This window comes from Meriones unguiculatus, chromosome 10 (assembly GCF_030254825.1).
Source record: "Meriones unguiculatus strain TT.TT164.6M chromosome 10, Bangor_MerUng_6.1, whole genome shotgun sequence".
NCBI lineage: Eukaryota > Metazoa > Chordata > Mammalia > Rodentia > Muridae > Meriones > Meriones unguiculatus.
Window position 1 is genome coordinate 1,610,087 of NC_083358.1, and position 12,159 is coordinate 1,622,245.

Sequence of the window (12,159 nt, forward strand, 5' to 3'; positions counted from 1 at the left end):
AGTACAGGGAATCATAAGAAAGAAGGGGAGTTAGTCTGATGGGGAAAGGATAGGAGCTCCACAAGGACCAAATATATCTGGGCACAGGGTCTTTTCTGAGACTGACATTCAACCAAGGACCATGTACGGATATAACCTAGAACCTCCACTCAGATGTAGCCTGTGGTAGCTCAGTAACCAATTGGTTTCCCAAAGTGAGGGGAACAAGGACTATTTCTAACAGGAACTCAATGACTCCCTCTTTGGCCTCCCCACTCCCGAAGGGAGGAGCAGTCCTGTTAGGCCACAGAGGAGGGCTTTGCAGCCAGTCCTGAAGATACCTGATAAAACAGGATCAGATGAATGGGGAGGAGGTCCCCCCTATCAGTGGACTTGGAAAGGGGCACGGTGGAGATGAGGGAGGGAGGGAGGGACTGGGAGGGAATGAAGGATGGGGACATGGCTGGGATACAGAGTTAATAAAATGTAACTGATAAAAAAAAGAATACAAGCCTAGAACTTCAAGAGAAGTACGTGAGGAGGAGCTCACACGCCCACCAGCACATTACGGTGGGTTAGGGTTCGTTCACAACAGCAAGATGGCCTACGGGGACTTCAGCGTTTACCGTGGCATAATTTACACAATTCCTCCCCTTGAGTCATCCAGAACGTTTTTCTGAAGTGGTATGAACATCACACCGGCAAAAGCATGTGTGGGCCTACCAGGAACCCAAACTGAGCTCCTCTGTCTGTGTAATTCTTTAGTTAAATCCTATCAGAACAAACAGTCTCTCCATACTTACACAGAAAGCTTGGCACTTACAATGGGATACAGATAACTGTGCTATGTGCTACAGTGTCTTAAGGAACGGTAAGAACCAGGTGAGAAATGACGGTGGAGCAAAGCCGAGTATTCCTGTCAGCAGTGGGGGTTGCAGCTGCTCCCACACTACACTCACGTAAATTCAAATGCAGAAGGAAATGTGACAGAGATATTTCAGTAAGGATTCTCCACTCACATCTTTCATAGGGAAAATGGAATAAATCAACGCCTTTATCAAAACATTTTCAAGCTAGTGAAGGTTTGCCTTACTCTTGGGGAATCAGAACCCTGCAGAAACAGAATGATCTTTGTCACTCCTCATTGCAAAGATCTTCCACAGCATTCCATATTCTGTATGTGTGCCCGTGTGTGTGTGTGTGTGTGTGTGTGTGTGTGTGTGTGTGTGTGTGTGTGAGCCACGATATCCTCTATGGCTCTCTGCTTTGTTTTCTGAGTCAAAATATCTGACTGCTCTGGGGCTCAGAGCTCAGCCAGCAGGATAGCCCGGGAGCTCCAGGACCCACGCGTCCTTCTGTCTCTGTCCCTGGTGCAGGAACCACCACTCAGGCCACATGCTCGTGCAGCGGTGTCTTCCCAATGCATTGCCCTCGCGCCTCCAGATCTTACTTTAAGGGGACCAAGGTGAGGAGACCTTTGTGAACAGACTGCCCCTGCCGAACTTTCTGACAAACAGAAGATAGTCAGTACACAGCCGTCAACTGACCACTGTGCTCAGGAATCGGAAGCTCATTTCTCTAAAGGAACTATCTGATATAGACACATATCCAGAGAACTATTCACAAGCATCCTGCACAATATGGATTAAAAATAGCAAACGTTGATTTGACTGAAAATAACCCCCATTCAAGACCTCACTGGAAGGCTGAGAGGCAAGTCAGTGAGAACACATGGCCAGCAAGTGCCAAGATCCCGGATCCACGCCCAACACAGCTAACAGAGCAACAAGGGGCTCCGGGAAGACTATGGGACTCTCGAGATCAGATCTGAATTCTTCCCAATCAAATGTCTGTCCTTTGTGTCTCCTTTCTGAGGCTCTTAGTTAAGGTTACATCGTTCTTCGCTGCAGAAGTTAACTTAATAATTATGGCTATTTCATTCTACATTTTGCCAATAAAAACAACACAAGTGTGTGTTGGTTTGAATAAACAATGCCCCCATAGTCTCGTATATTTGAAGCTGAGTCACTAGGAAGTGGCACTTTTTGAAATGATCGGAAGGGTTAGGAGGTGCGGCCCTCCTGAGGAAGTATGTCACTAGGGGTGGACAGTCTCCAAAGCCCACGCGAGGTCCAGGCTCTCTGCCTGCAGATCGGGATGTACCTCTCAACTTCTCTAGCACCACGCCTGCCACCATCATCATCCTCACCATGACAATAATGGCTACGCCTGCAACAAAGGGCTTTCTCCTGTAAGAGCTGCCTGGGTCATTGTTCCCCTTGACAGCAATAGAACAGTGAAGACAAAGCATAAGCCAATGAGGTTTCTCCCTTCTACCTGATTGTACTGGATTCCAGAGACACTCACTGTGCAAAATAGGAGTCTAACATAGGCCCCAATAAGTGACTGTGATGTCACTCTAAAGTGGAAAACACAGGCCATTTATCTTTGTTTGTTTTGTTTTGATATATATTAATTACAGTTTATTCACTCTGTATCCTAGCTCTAGCCCCCTCCCTCCGCCCCTCCCAATTCCACCCTCCTTCCCTCATCTCCTCCCATGCCCCTCTCCAAGACCAATGATAGGGGAGTTCCTCCTCCCCTTCCATCTGACCCCAGTCTATCAGGCCACTGAGTTCATATCAGAGACAGCCCCTGTTACCCTGACTAGGGCACCCTCTTGGGCACTGAGCTGCCATGGCTACATCTGCGTAAGGGTTATCTCCACACATGGTCCTCAGTTGGAGTATCAGTCTCACAAAAGACCCCTGGACCCAGATTTTTGGTTCTGTTGCTCTCCTTGGGGAGCTCCCGTCCCCTACAGGTCTTTCTATCTCCCCTTCTTTCATAAGATTCCCTGCACTCTGCCCAAAGTTTGGCTATGAGTCCCAGCATCTGCTTTGATACTCTTCAGGGTAGAGTCTTTCAGAGGCCCTCTGTGGTAGGCTCCTGTCCTGTTCCCTGTTTTCTCCCTCTTGTTATGTCCATCCCATTTGCCTGAGTGATGATTGATCATCTTACCCAGGGTCCTCCTTCTTGTTTAGCTTCTTTAGGTGTACAGATTTTAGTATGTTTATCCTATATTATATGTCTAATATCCACTTATAAGTGAGTGTATACCATGTGTGTCTTTCTGCTTCTGGGATACCTCACTCAGGATGATCTTTTCTAGTTCCTACCATTTGCCTGCATTTTTTCATGATTTCCTTGTTTTTAATTGCTAAGTAGTATTCCACTGTGTACCAGTTATCTTTTTACTGCATTTTTCCTATTGTTTTTGTGGGTGCAGTGTACATGTATTTGTGTCTTAGTACAGGTCATCACATAGATGTGGCTCTGAGTGACTGTAGACCTTTGCCATCTAATTTGCTTGACAGGGGCTCACACTCAGTTTTATACCAGACCACCAAGCCTATAAGCTTCCAGGGGAATTTTCTCTCTCTGCCTTCTATCTCCACATATGAGCATTGGAATTCTACACACACGCTTTTTTGCTCGGCTTCCTGTTTCTATAAAGTAAATAAAGTTTTACCTTACTTTATTTTGAAATGTGGTGAATAGAACAACAGTACAAATTCAAACAGACAGCCTTATATTTTCAGCATGCTCCTTTTTAGAAATTGTCCCATTATCTATGGATACTATGTCATGGAGAATTTGGTCTGCAAGGTGTTAGTATTTATAGACAGACCTATGAATCATTTATTTTTAACTTTCCAATGCTCTTCTTTGTGAGAAAACTTCTTTCTTCTCATCTAGAAACATCAATGATACCACCTTTCCAAATAGGGTGCCCTGGCCCTCTGTTCACTGCTAATCCCATTCGCCATCATTTGATTTTATCTGTTCATAACAATGTCCGGGTGACGGGCACACTGTGTCCAGCTTTGTGTGTCTGTCATGTGTTTCACAGCTAACACCTATGGGGAAACAGCACTTTCTAAAGAATCGGCTCCACAAAGGTAAGAAAGAACAAGCATCTCTCACTTTGGGAGATGGGCACAAAGAAACTTTACCAGCCACCAACAAAACAAGGGTAGGGGCAAATCCTCTCCACTGCAGGATTAGGCCAAGGCACACATGTCGCCGATTCCCTCACTCCACGGAGAGCTAGCACCACCTGCGAGGCCACTGCTTACTGGAGAGACCTCAGGCCCTGCTTTCCAGATGAGCCACAGCTGGCGATAGCTGGCTTTGAGACACGGTTATCTCGGCAGCTGAAACAGGAATATTCATACAAGTTTGCGAAACCTTTGCCCACATGGTAAGAAAACATGAGGCTGGGACTGTGTAGCTCAGTTCAGAGAGCATTTGCCTACAGTATGCGAAGGCCTGGGGTTGGTCCCCAATTCTGCACAACCAAAGACGATGGTGCGCACCTGTAATCCTAGCACTGTGGAAGCAGAAGCAGGAAGAGCAGAAGTTTACAGTCATCCTCCACAGAGAGTTCAGACTTAGCTGGCTGACATGAGGCAAGTCTTAAGAGAGATCCTCTCCTCACAAACCTCAGCAAGCCTCGAGGCGAGGACCGCATTGCCAGGGCACGTACCTCGTTGCACTTGCTGACCCGCCTGGCCACGATGAGCTGGATCATGCCGCGTCTGTTGCCCTCGGTGGACATGGACCTCCTCAGGGTCTCCATGGCCTCCTGGTTGGCCTTGCCCAACAGAGATTCTCCATTCACCGCGATCAGTTGGTCATTCACCCGGAGCCTTCCATCCTGGGGGACGGCACGGAAGATGAGGAGTTTGCAAGAGAGACCGGCTCTTCTCAAGATTTAAACAATTACAACAAAAAAGGAAAGATCCAGGGGCTTTAATCGCATTGTAAGCAGCTGTTTCAGTGTCTGTGTGCTTTAGTCTCTTACATCCTGAGTCATTACTATAATCTGTTAACTGAATGGAATACTAATTCAAAGAACACAAAGTGAGGGACACTCACTTTGCCTCAGAAACACCCATCAAGCCTATTTGCAAACAAGATCCGTGAAGATCAGGACAATTGCAGAAAACGGCTCTCCACCCTAGGAAACTCACCCTAGGCTTAGAAGCCATAAACAACCTCACCAGCAGGGGGCAGAACAACAGAACCTGTCCCCAGCCCAGGACCTGTGCTTAAGAAGACTACAGCCTGGGGATCAGATGAGACACAAATGGTTGGAGTGTTGGGCTCCAGCCCCCCCAGATGGTCCAGGGAGATATTCTAAAAGGAAAGGAAACATCACTAATAGTCCCTGTAGGTCAAAGGGGGAGGGCGAGTTTAGCCTGAACCAGGCTGACAGGCACTTACTTTAGATGCAGCTCCGCCATTAATGATGGACTTAACGAATATCCCCAGATCTGCATGGTTCTCCTTGGAGCGGTTCCCTTTGACACTGACACCAAGCCCCGCAGATCCCGAGTCATTAAGTGGGACTTCAAAAGTCAGGAACTCCCTGGTCCCGTCGGGCGTGAGAACGATGTCCTCATCCTCAGATTTCTAGAAGGGAAAAGAATTGCACGGGGTATTAGAATGCCTTTCTCTCAGCTATTACATGGGAGAGCTTGAATGATGAGCTCTCTACTCAGAACGAGACAGAGCATCAGTCCTTCCAGACTACACCTGAGCCTGGCTGCCAGCGGCTTCAGGCCACACTGCACCAATGCTGCACCAAACCTGAGACTGATTCTAAGCAGCACAGGGCTGATACAGAGGGATATGTAGGCGCTGAAAGTCTGCGGCTAGCATGCAAAATCTTTGCTCTGTTCTGTATTATAGATCAGGAGAAAAACATAGAAAAGAAAACTTTAAAAAGTCAAGATAAACATAATTTCTTCGTCTCTGCATGGAGGATTTCCACTGTCCTTACAAGTTTGTTCAATATTCACTGACACTGTACATTTTCATGCATAGAAAATATCAAATCCCAGTGATACAAAGCCAGCCAGGAAAGGTGTTCAGGTTCATGGCCAGTGCCAAGCTATAACCACCAACATCTGGGAAACAAGATAGAACCAAATAATATCTGGAAAGAGAATTCCATACTATTGTAATCACACTGTATAGCTGGTGACTATCACACAAGAGTGTTGTTTAATTAATCAGCTATGCACAACCCTTTAGTTTCCTAACTGAAGTCAAGCTCAAAAGAAGCCTTCTAAGACCCAACACAATTAGGTTATATACAGCCTTGATCACCTCCCTAACGCAGGAAGAAATGAAAGTTGAATTTATAGTCCCATGGAGAATGGTGTGAGGCCACATCCTAGTACTAAGAAGTTCAATAGCCAAGAAAGGCAGCTTGCGGTCAGGCCCTCAGCAAGACCGCGGGGCAAAGCCGCCTCCTCGACCTCTGCCATCTGAAGTGAAAACCAGAACTCGCCTCGGGCATCAGTCTCGGATGACCCCACGAAGGCCTTCAACTTGGTCCTCCTCTTTTCCCAACTTTGAAGTACTAATGTAGCATCCACTTAGCCTTTCAAAAAGGAATTGATTACCTGAAGAACAAGGATGATGAACTATCACCCTAAGCAGACAGCTTTCAGACAATTCTTGGTTACTCATAAAACTCAGCTAATATAGAGGACAAAAACAGGATTGATTTTTTGTATCATATCCATTTTTTGAAAAATTCTGAGAACCCAAATCAAATAAAAAAAGAATGAGGCTTTCATGTGTACTCTTGACTGTCTTAATTAAATTAACTTCTAGAAAAACAGTATTTACCTGTGACTTTAAAAAAACACAGTAAGAAATGTGTTATTTAAAACCGTAAAAAAATGGTTACTCGTAAAGCACCGTTTCTCATTTGCTGATATCCAGTGTTAGTGTGCGTGCGTGCATCTGTGCGCATCTGGGTGTGCGAGTGTGCGCTGGCCGTGAAGCAGGGCCTCAGGAAAGGCTCTCGAGAAGCAGTCTGCTGCTGGCCTACACACCGGCCACAGAGGACACGCTTGGAAACAATTCAGGTAGCCTGACAGTGAGTAAGGACAAAGAGGTTCTCAATGACATAAAACCACAACCTTTTCAGAACATGAAAAGTATGCAGTAAAACAAGAAAACTAAATGTTTAAAGGAATGGCCTATGTAAAGTAAATATGTAACATCAAGTGGGGATTCTCAGCTCATTGTAACCACTTTATCTTTACAATATTCCCAGAGAATAATTGCAATTCAAATCAATAAAACTAATGAGTTGGAGACAAATCAAGGTCAAATAACTATAAAAATATTGATATATCACATTTATCATGCAGATATATCTTTACACTCGTGTGATGCTCTATAAACACAAATATTCACTTCATTTTTCATTTATTTAATATTTGTACCAAAACAAAACACTAAGTAATTATTCTGTGAATGATTACGGTGGTCTTAATGTAAATAGAAAAATATACCACACGGAGGCTGGGAGCTCAGCAAGGGAGCTCTGACCTAGCAAGCATGTACCAGGGCCCAAGTTCATATCAGCACTACAAACCACCAAAGCAGTGATACTTAAAAGAATATTCCGCACTGGTAGATGTCAATGTTAAAAAGAAAACGGCATCAATAAATCCAAGCCACACCAAAGTAATCTGTACTCAGAAATGAGAAACAGGAGACAAATCTGACTCTGCTGATCAGTATTTCTGTGACTGAGAAGGCCGAGTTAGAGCGGCCTTTGCGAGCTCAAGGAGCCACAGCTGACTTTAGTGAACACAAGTGCTCACCCTAACCTTCCTTCCCACAAGCCAAAGGACCTCAGTTGTCACGTTGACAGATTTGGAGCTTCAGTTTGGCTTTTTCATGTTTACTGATTTCAACATTTCCATAATGATTTTACAAAGGCTTAAATTTCTTATTTTTTTTTAACTACTTGAAAAATCAAGACAAGGAGCTGAGTGAATTCATGAAGAAAAAGGCTAATCAAGGTGGGAGGGCTTCCCCACTGCCTGACTCCCCCACTTACTATGAAAGCTGCAGGGGTGGCAGGGGTGGGGGTGGGACCGTGCCCTACGGTTTTTGTCATTAAGAACACTGAAGGGAGGGACTGTAGCCCCATCAGCATTTCATTATTAATCCAATTGGCTCTTGAACAAGACTGAAATTAACACTGGCTTTCAGAAATTAAGTTTTTGGCAGTAACTTTTAAAAGTTTCCTCTTTAAAAACCATTTGAGTTTTGACATAAAAATCTCCATAAAGCTGAGCTAGTCCAGGGCTGTGTTCTGACAGAGTAAAAACTTCTTTCTGCCTTCTTGTTGTGAAGCTGTGCTCTTTCAAGCAAAGGATTTTAGCTCACGCTTCAGACACAGATTTTTTTTTTTTAATTTACTAGACAAAAGATGTACATTCACATGTTATTTGAGCCCATCTTTCTGAGCTTCATTATTTAGACTATTTTTGTAGTAATTGGGGATTGAATTCAAGGCATTGCACACACTAAGAACTAACCTCAGTGCCGAGGTCCCCTGCACCGCCTTTTCTTGAGACTGGCTTTACCCACAGTACCCCAAGCAAGGCTTAGCACAAAGATCCTGCCTTAGCCTCCCCAGTGAGAGGGCCACCAGACCTGCTTATTAAATCACAATCTTATATCTGAACATAGTGTGTTCTTTCCCAATTCAAGAATGGCAAATATTTTTATAGACTTCACTCTGGGGAGTGTTATAATAATTATTAGCCTACAGTATCTGCCCAGAAAAGTATCCAAAATAAAAAATCAGAAGAACCCAAATTAAGCCATATTCTCAAAGTGATGTGCGCTTTAAAAAAATTAAAGATGTTTTCACAGTAGGTTTGTTTAATCAGTCAGACTAAGATTATGGACACATGAAGGCTAAACGCCACGCCATGATCTGGCTTGGACTGCAGCCTACAGGTCCAGCCTTCCTTCTTAGTTTATAAACTGCTGTTGGTAGTTAGAGCACTAGAAAACCAAAGTGGCTTCCATAGTTATGTGGCGCATAACTAAGTGTGGTTACATAAGAAAATGTGCTTGCCATTGAGGCGTTTAGGAGTAAAGAATTACACAAATAATTTACTGTCAGTTCAAAAAAAAAGTTATTCAGGGAGCATGGTGTAGAGACTGTGGCGGGAAGAGAGGGGAAAGCTATGCTGGATGTAGCAAAATGTCAACAGTGGAGGAGGTAGAAGAGAACTTTCTGGAATTCTGACGGTACAGGGAAAAAAATCAGGTGAGGTAACTAATCCAGAAGAGGCCTTGAAGGCTGTATTATAACTTACAGAGCTCAACAGAAAACTTTAGAGTTAAAATTGTTACATTTTATGAAGGTATCAAGTTTATCACTATGACTGACAACAAATAATAAAAATATTTCAAGAGAAATATCAAAAACATTAAGCAGTCATTATTTCAGTAGAAGCACTGAAAGGAATTTCAAATCAATTCCTTAGTGAGTCAGCTCTGTTTGTCTTTCCAATACCTCTACATCCTGCAAAGACTCGACAAAAGTCAGTGTGGGCAGATGAAGGATTTTAATCACATTATGCTTTGCAAAAACCACACAAGTCAGGAAGATTCAAAGCCCCAGAAAAATGTCATTCATCCCATAGCTGGGCTGCAAATCCTTCTCTCAGTATTTATATTGCAAATGCTTCGGGATATAGCTATAGCTGTGGATAACACTAATAAGAAGATAAAAATAAATATGTACATAAAGACGTATAAGAACATAAATGTCCCTTGCTTCACAGCGGTGCTACACCCAGAGAAACCTACGCTTAAGCTGAAAATATTGCAAGCCTGAAATACATTCAGCATTCCCAATGCAGCCAGCGCCACAGCTGCCCTTCAGAACACGTCTGTAAAGTGTCCAATAAGGAATTCCGACTGTCCAGTCGCCCGTGGACTTCTCAGGCAAGCTGGGACAAGCGCCTGGATGCTGTATGTTTCAGCCAACTAGTACCTGGGCCCTCGTAAGTGGGGGCCTGTGTGGCAGCTTTTGATGCCACAGGCATTTTTTCATCCAAAGTAAATCAAAAGTTTCATACTTTCTGGTTGGTCAAGGTTTTACAGGACTTTTGAGGTTTAAATTCATGACCAAGTAGGACTTCCTGGGGCAGGTAATAAAGAGTCTCGACCTTTTGAAGGAGAATGGTTGGCCTTGGGTTCAGCATTTACGTTGGGTCAAAACCAGCACTAAGTAAATAAACCAGTTTATTACTTATCTGAAATGCGACCTTTAGACGGAAACACGTATGTGTAAATACATACGTGGAAAATGTGTGCTCCTTGGTGTCAGCTGGCCTGCTTGTGTGCGAGTTGCCAACCTCTGCTGGTCCAAGTTACACAGCTTTCCACTACCTTTGCCACAAGGACGTCTTTTCAGTAGAGCGACTTCCTCCTGTCACTAACATCTTCAGTGTGTGACAGCACTGCGGCTTTCCTCGGCTGTCACGGGCCGAGTTACTCTACAGCCAAGAACTCAGTGCTGTGCTCTTCCTGAACTAAACAGCTGGGCGTGCAGTATCGTTGATGCTGCTTCCCGGTTCTGTTCTGGGGTCCGGCTTGCCATCCAGTTTTAAAATGATGAGATATTTAAAAGTACCATCATGTTTATTCAAGCTACTTGTTTATATGTCTATATTTTAAAAAACCAACTCTTACCTATGTTACCTAAAGCCTTTACATTCTGATGATTTTGGTTTACCTATTTAGTTACAAATTTTGGAAACAAACAGTAACAGTACCCACTGTGAATATTGTTTTGTTAAATGTTCAATTTGCAGGAGTTTGAAATTTTTCCTTCTTTCTACCCCCTCCCTGCCTTGGGAAAGAGTTTCTATAAAACCCTGGCTGTCCTGGAACTCACTATGTAGACCAAGATGGCCTGGAAGTCCCGCGGATCCATCATCACAGAGACCACCACACTCCCCTAGACTGGGAGGCTGGTGCAGCACAGAATGCAGCCCACCCCACCCTTAGCTCCCAGCCTGAATTAGGGTCGTCTTCTAAGTCAGACATGGCTGAGCTGCATCAGTATTGAAACTTGAGACCAGAAGGCCTGACTTAACCTCACCTTTTTTTTTTATTTTAACAACTATGGTTACCCTAATTACTGAAATATCACCGTATCTTTCTCTCTTAACCTCACCATATTATACACTAGAACATGAGATAATTAACATCTCCCTTTTTACATTCCTTTGACAAGAGCCTCTTCCAGGTCCCTCCCCCAACACAGAAGTAAATAAAGTTATTTTAAAACTAGATCGCCCTGGCAAAGAGGCAGGGCAAGGACTATGCTGTATTAGCAAGTAAGCTGTTTATCTTTGGAACATCTCTAAAGACAAGTTTCTTACCGTTTCTTTTGCAATCTGCATCTGGCTTGGTTCAGTATTCTAGAAGAATTAAAGAAAAACATCAATACAGACTGATTTCCATCACCAAGGCCCAGGGACACAATGGTTTATTAAAGGAGATTAGATTGTTTCAAAACCCACAAGCTATACGTGAAAGGACATTTTAAGAGAGCACACGTCCTGCAGACCGTAGGAAGGCTTAGGCCCAGGTCTCAACAGTCTACACACACTTTCACCCACTCAGTCACACTACCTCACAAGCTATGTGCAAGAAGAGAAGCCTCGCGAAACTGTGTTTCCAAATATGCCGCTATTTCTAAATGTGCTTTCCAATACCCCAACTAAACCTCAGTCTTAAAAAGCACAGGGCCATTTGACAGCTATGTGGATAAAAATAGTCTACGGTGGGAGACACAATTTGATCCCTGAACATGTTCCACAGAGAACACATGTAATTCTTCCCATATAATATAGAACATGAAAGGCTGATATTTAATTTATTTGGATTTTTAACAGAAGAACACACACTGATTAAAAAGTTTTCAGATTAAGACCCATAGAACCGAAGCAGAGAGAGTTGCATTAATTGGAGTTAAGAATTATTTTTAAACACTCCCTTTGACTTTCCAGAATGTTATTATTTTAAGTCTCAAAAAGCAGCTGTGGCACACATAACAGACTGACAGCCTACTGGCCCTGTCCTTAATGAAAAGCTCACAAGCAATAAATTAAATAAGGGAGGGGAGGGCGGGCAGGAGCAGCAGACGGGAGGAACAGAAGCCTGGAAGAGCCAACTTGGCCCAGGAGAACCCGCCTGACCGCAGGCTGGCACTTGCTCCCCGTGAGACTGCTGAGGAGCAGTGCCACAGCTTGGCAGCTCCGTAAGGCCAGC

The 12,159-nt window shown here is 44.0% G+C and overlaps 1 protein-coding gene across 15 annotated transcripts in view; it reads right to left on the minus strand.

The window, feature by feature from the left end:
• Pard3 (par-3 family cell polarity regulator) overlaps window positions 1–12,159 on the minus strand; it is a 506,727-nt gene that overhangs the window by 205,717 nt on the left and 288,851 nt on the right. For all 15 annotated transcript variants that reach the window (XM_060391770.1, XM_060391771.1, XM_060391768.1 and 12 more), the window contains 3 exons: window positions 11,268–11,306; window positions 5,269–5,457; window positions 4,529–4,699 (listed from right to left, as the gene is read on the minus strand). In XM_060391770.1, coding sequence (XP_060247753.1) covers window positions 4,529–4,699; window positions 5,269–5,457; window positions 11,268–11,306 — 399 coding nt within the window. The remainder of the gene's footprint in view (window positions 1–4,528; window positions 4,700–5,268; window positions 5,458–11,267; window positions 11,307–12,159) is intronic.